The sequence below is a fragment of the Aptenodytes forsteri genome, unplaced genomic scaffold, assembly GCF_000699145.1.
Source record: "Aptenodytes forsteri isolate BGI_AS27 unplaced genomic scaffold, ASM69914v1 Scaffold257, whole genome shotgun sequence".
Taxonomy (NCBI): domain Eukaryota; kingdom Metazoa; phylum Chordata; class Aves; order Sphenisciformes; family Spheniscidae; genus Aptenodytes; species Aptenodytes forsteri.
Genome location: NW_008795194.1, coordinates 1,011,364 through 1,017,363, shown reverse-complemented (window position 1 = coordinate 1,017,363; position 6,000 = coordinate 1,011,364). Strand labels below are relative to the sequence as shown.

The window sequence follows — 6,000 nt, the reverse complement described above, 5'->3', positions numbered from 1 at the left end:
CCCAGTTCCCTCAGCTGCTCCTCATAAGACTTGTTCTCCAGACCCCTCACCAGCCTCGTTGCCCTTCTCTGGACACGCTCCAGCACCTCAATGTCCTTCTTGTAGTGAGGGGCCCAAAACTGAACACAGTAGTCAAGGTGCGGCCTCACCAGTGCCGAATACAGGGGCATGATGACTTCCCTACTCCTGCTGGCCACACTATTTCTGATACAGGCCAGGATGCCATTGGCCTTCTTGGCCGCCTGGGCACACTGCCGGCTCATGTTCAGCCGGCTGTCGACCAGCACCCCCACCCAGGTCCTTTTCCGACAGGCAAAGGTGGTGTAAGAACAGGCTCTTCTTACTCAACGCTTCTGTACATGTGGTTAAAATCGTATCTGGTGGGGTTTGCTTGTTTGTTTTTATCTGCTGTTGCTTTTTAACCAATGTTAACTGTGTTGTCTCTACAGGAGTCAGAATAAATTAAAATTTTTGTTTTGTTTTTCTTTTCCCCTCAGTAGTCACTGCTCTGCAGTAGTTTTACTGAAGTTGCTGTGTGCCCACAGGGAGGTCTGCATCATTCCTGGTGATGATGCATGAGAAGGAAAAACAGTTGAGAGTTTTAGATCTGCTGAGTTTGAAAACTTGTGAAATATCGTATTGTCTAAAATGTGCACAATTTTTTTTAAGTATCTCATTGAAAGACTAATCATGAAGCCCCAAGAGGGCATGTTTAGTCACTTGATAGAATAGAATAGCATTCAGCATTCACTTAATGAATGAGTCTGGTTGACAGTAAAGTCCCCTCCTCTCCCCCCGCCTTGATTTGAAATATTAAGAAATATTAATATGTATGTATTTTAAAAATAACCACTGGTAATTCATAGTTATGCCTTCTGTGTTACCATTATCTTGAAGAATTTTTCACTTGTGTCCATGATTGCCACTTGCATCTGTTTTGTGTAAGGTGTTCTGAGTTTTGGTAGTGTTTGATGGTGATAAAACAGATTAGCTACGCTTTACAGGAGAGCATTGGGGATTAATTGTCAAATGTTGTGTAGATAAGCTTCTAGGTGCCCAGCAGAAGTAATTGTATGAAGTTCATTGTTTCCAGAATACTTTTCTGTCTAGAAATGTAACTTAAGCTGCACATACTCTTCCTAATATAGGCTGTTATTTTACTTTCTAACAGAGACTCTACAAGTAGGCTTAGTGATTGGAGATGGAAGAAGTTGTTAGCTTTGTAGTTGGAGATCAGTCAAGTGTCAAAATGGTTTCATCCAGTAAGTTCATTGAACTAGGTTCTTGGACAAAAATGACGGGTTATTTCTGTTCTGTTCCCCCCCCCGCCCCCGACATCGCTTTCAGAACTGATACTTCTCAAGGATTGTACTCATCAATGAAGTGGTTTATGTATGTTTGGGTGTGTAATTCACTATTTAAAAAACAAGATTAGAACAGTTCTTTTCTCCTGTGTCTTTAGTTTTTCCTCTGTGGATGTGACTGCTCAGAGGTTTTAATGCCAACATCAAACAGAAATGTATTATTTCAGGTCTAGCTGGCAGTTGATATGTATACCTTCTTCTGCATGTCCACCTTCAAAAAGCTGTACTAAAGGTGCTGTGTTAGATTGTTCGGGGAGGGGAGGAGTTTTAAGGCTGTTTTCTTAAAGTTTCTCAACTAAACTGAGGACCTGATCTGTATTTGTAACAATGACAAAATTCTAAAGGCTAAATGGCAGTGCTCCATAGGGAAAAAAGTCTTCCATGTTGCTTTTCAGTGTGGTTACCAAATGCGTTGTTTCTTTAAATTTTTTTTCTGAAAAATAGTTATGCTGCCACAAAATACAGGCATTTTTAATGTAATTCAGTTTCATGATAATATTCTTAAAGATGAAGGTTGAATTGCTTTGATTAATAATCAAACGTAAAGCCTTCCTGACCATGGCTCTGAACAAGGAAGTAACTCCTAATTCTTTCAGACAACAACATTTCTTGCTGTCATGGCTTCAGGGTATGATCATCTTATCTGACAAAGAGAAGGGGTGTTTGCCTGTTTCATTAACAAAATCAATTAGAGAAACAGTCGAGCAGTGACTTGCTTCTGAAAATGTAATTTAGGCTTCCGAGTCATTTAGATGCTTTTTGAACTTTTAGTAGCCAGATTGCCCATTAATCTCATGATCCGTGGATCACTCTTAACTCTCAGGGATATACATGCATGTCTCCAAGGAGTTCCTTCCCATTTAACACTGGATGCAACAGTAAACTTAACTCCTCCACGTACCCCACTCTCCTTGCATTTTCTTGATGTTTCAGAATTTATCAGCTAAAATTGTGCAATTATCACTCAAAGGATCACATTCTCATAAAAAGAGTTGCATCTCTGGATTTTACTGATGCAAGATCATCTTAGTCATCTGACTATAATTCCCATCTGTGCATCTTTTCATGTTCTTACTGAGATATTTAGAAAGCCAAAAAAAATTATGTGACTAGCCTAGCAGCTGAATCATTGTATTTTATGTTGAATATCAATGCTGGCACAGGAAATGCAAAGATACTAACTCAGGTCTTTTTGAATGATTGAAGGAGGAAGAGGATTTGTAAACAGTTTGCAACGTAATCATGGAATCTTTATCCAGGCATTTGTGTAATTTAATAATAATAATTTTAGATCAGATTGTGGTTTGGGGGTTTGGGGGATTTTCTATTTGCTTTTGTTTTCAAGAACATTGCCTTTATGTAAATTACACATTTTGCAGAAATTTTCATGGTGTCTTAATTTTCATGTCTCATAATTATTATTTCATAATATCCCATATATGTTAATAATTATGCATTATGTTATGAAAAATGCATACATATTTTCAAAAACAAAGCATGAACAGTTTGTAGTAATTGAAGTATAAACTGGAATTGTTTTAGTTGCTGAACCACATTAAAAAAAAAAAAGAGCCATAATAAACGCGTTAACTTTTGGAGAGGTTTTAATTTTTTAATAGGACTAAATGTTACATTTTCACTGGATGGTGATGCCCCATATCCTGGTAACATTGCAGTCCCAGCAGCCAAAATTTATTGGTGTTTTTATTTGGCATTGACAGCCAAAAGGAAGACCCCATTTTATTTGATCTTTGACAAATAAAAAGAAATTTTAACCTTTTTTCCCTCTTTTTTTTTCTTTCCCCCCCCATAGGCTTAAAATGAATAAACAATGCCCTTTTTAAAGCATGACTCATTCAAAAGTACACCTTAAATGAGGAATTGTTCATTTAATTGAAATGATTCCTTTGCCAGGCTTTGTATTGATGTGTACAAATTAATCTTTTTTTATTCACAGTACAAGACTTGTGATCAAATAGTACTATTTTCCTCAAGATAAAAATCTTCACTTTGTAACCAGACAGAATGTTTTCTAATAATGTCTTGTGCCTTTTTTTTTGTAACTACATTTTGTATTTCCAGTGCATTAAATTTGTATGTGTGGTTTATACAGAAGCAGCACTCAAAAAAAAAAAAAAAGTCAGGAGAAAATAGGACTAAGGATAATTTTTAAAGTCATATGCAGAGCACTTGGAGGAAAAAAGAACAAAGGCACATCAGGGTAAAAGTAGTAGGAGGGTTATTTTGTTTTTCCAAACAAGTCAACAAAAAAAAAAAAAAAGGGGGGAGGGAAAAAAAAAAAAAAACCCCGCCAAAAAAACCAAACCAAAAAACCCCAACAAGACAAAATGCTGGTACTAGCTACACACACTTGTTATCTTTCATTATTAACACTGTATGAAGAGATTCCAAGTAAAGTAAAATATAGCAATGTAATAGAAGAATCTCAAGCACTTTATAATTTGCATGAATAGAAATTTAACATTTAAAACCATTCATTTCAAAGAGGGCATTAAACAGGGATCAGGAGAATACACGGCAGAAATTTTGGAAGGCTTTCTGGTGCATGATGTTTACACTTAAAAAAAAAAAATCTTTCATTTCCTATCTAAAAGCATAAAACCACAGTCACAGTTCTAGAATTAAACCTTTTGAAGATGGTTACCTAGTGAGTGGGGTGAAAAATGTCAATCTCAATGACAGTATATACCCACTAGAACAAGTGGTTTCTTTACTGATCACTTCTTGCTTTTCTTCTTAAAGGTACAATGTCAAACTTGGTTTATTGTTTTACTGTGTATTTCTTTTGTTTCCCCTGCCTGATAGGACTTTGAAATGATACCAAATAATTCATCTTTCAACTGGTTTCATTCCAGTAGCCTACTTTGGGATTATTTGGGCTTTCAGCACACTGAAGGGATGTTGCTATTTTCTAAAAAGCATTTAAATTTGTATTATAGTAAAAGATTATTACTAAAGCTGATATTGGTGCTTGATTATTTCACCAGTTTCTCATGTAAGTGACATAAACAATTAAGTTACAGCAAAACTGTAATTTGAGTTAATTGTGTTTTCAGGTCTCTGAACACAATGAATTTCATTACAAGGCTTTCTGCTTTATGTCTGAGGAAAAGCAAGATGCAACAGAGGCACCAAAGTAGTAGACGACCAGCTGTTCCACTTGGATCGCGGATTTTAACTGATCCTTCTAAGGTTTTTGAGCATAACATGTGGTGAGATGTTTCTTCAAGGCTGATTTTTCATATATTTTTGTATATTATTTACTATGATGAATAATGGGGGGTGGGTGTGTATATATAACAATGGACTGCCAGAATAGATGTGTAAAGGTAGTGCTAGAGAAAACTTGAGATTGTCACAAGTAACCTGACAGTTACGAGTTCTCAGTGACTTGCTTAAAAAGCTGCTGAGCAAGTAGTTAGTCATGGAATGAAAGGCAAAATATTGTTATAGATCTCCTATAGATATAGGAGACAAAGTGTAGAGATAAGATAGTCCATGTGATTTATAATGGCTGAAAGTTACTAGTTAGGTACAGTAACGCTGCATATTGGATTAGTGCTGTATTCTAAAATTGACACCATTCTGAAAGGAACATGTAAATGACTTGTATTCTTCTAAAGGTGTACTGAAGATGTAACAGATAGTTCAGCAGAGATTTCCATACAGTGCACAATTGTCAAAAAAAGTTAACTGAATCTTAACATAAATAAATGATATAGTAGTAGAGAAAACATTAACGTGTAAATGTTAACAAGAATAAGAATTGCCCTGATTTGCAGCAGTACATCTCCATCTCTAAAAGGTATTTTTATGATTAATGGGAGCTCAGAAAAGAGTCAGAACACTAGTCAACACAGTGGGAAAACTGAGATTGAAAAGGCTAGGATTTTTGACCATGGAATGGAGATGAATACAAAACAGTAAGTGATACAGGAAGTGTTAGAAGGATAGAAGAATATCTAAATCTCTCTAGAAAGTAGAAGAATATCTACCTAAGATTTTTGGAAGACCAGGAATTTTTATTCCTGTAGTTCATAACTTAAGAACAAGGAATATTTGATGAAAAGAGAAGTGGGGAATTTAGAAGCTTTACAAGAAATTATTTTCTACATAATTTTTAAATATATTTTTAAATTCTGCCACACACCATTTGTGAAAGCAAGGCTTTAGCAAAATTAGAAAAGGGACTGGATGTGGCTAAAGATAACCAATGGGTAACATAGGAGTAACAGATGACAAGTTTCAGGACTTAAGCTTACTTCATAAAAGTAATCTGCAGTTCTTATACCTTCCTCGGAGGTGTTCCCTGCTGGCAACTGTCAGACGTTACTGGACAAGCTTTTGTTCTGAAATGAAGTTTCCAACTTGCTGGGTTTTTAAAAAAATATTATTCTTTTTAGTAGTCCATTTTATTTGTTAATTGGCCCATTTTACTTTTTAATCTAAATTATTTCAAAAGTTTCTCTAATAAAATTCTGATGAATAAAAAGGTCTTAAGAGAAGACACAGACACAGAAGATTGTCTTCTAGTTGATAAACTAGTATCTTAGTTACTCTATTTAGTCTCTAAATTTGGGCTTAACTCATGAGGTAAGATATGCAACTAGATCTG

General features: G+C 35.5%; 1 protein-coding gene across 2 annotated transcripts in view; it reads left to right on the top strand.

The window, feature by feature from the left end:
- The window catches only part of METTL8 (methyltransferase like 8), a 28,948-nt gene that overhangs the window by 1,791 nt on the left and 21,157 nt on the right, over positions 1–6,000 (top strand). For both annotated transcript variants that reach the window (XM_009278571.2, XM_009278572.2), the window contains exon 2: positions 4,442–4,597. In XM_009278571.2, coding sequence (XP_009276846.1) covers positions 4,442–4,597 — 156 coding nt within the window. The remainder of the gene's footprint in view (positions 1–4,441; positions 4,598–6,000) is intronic.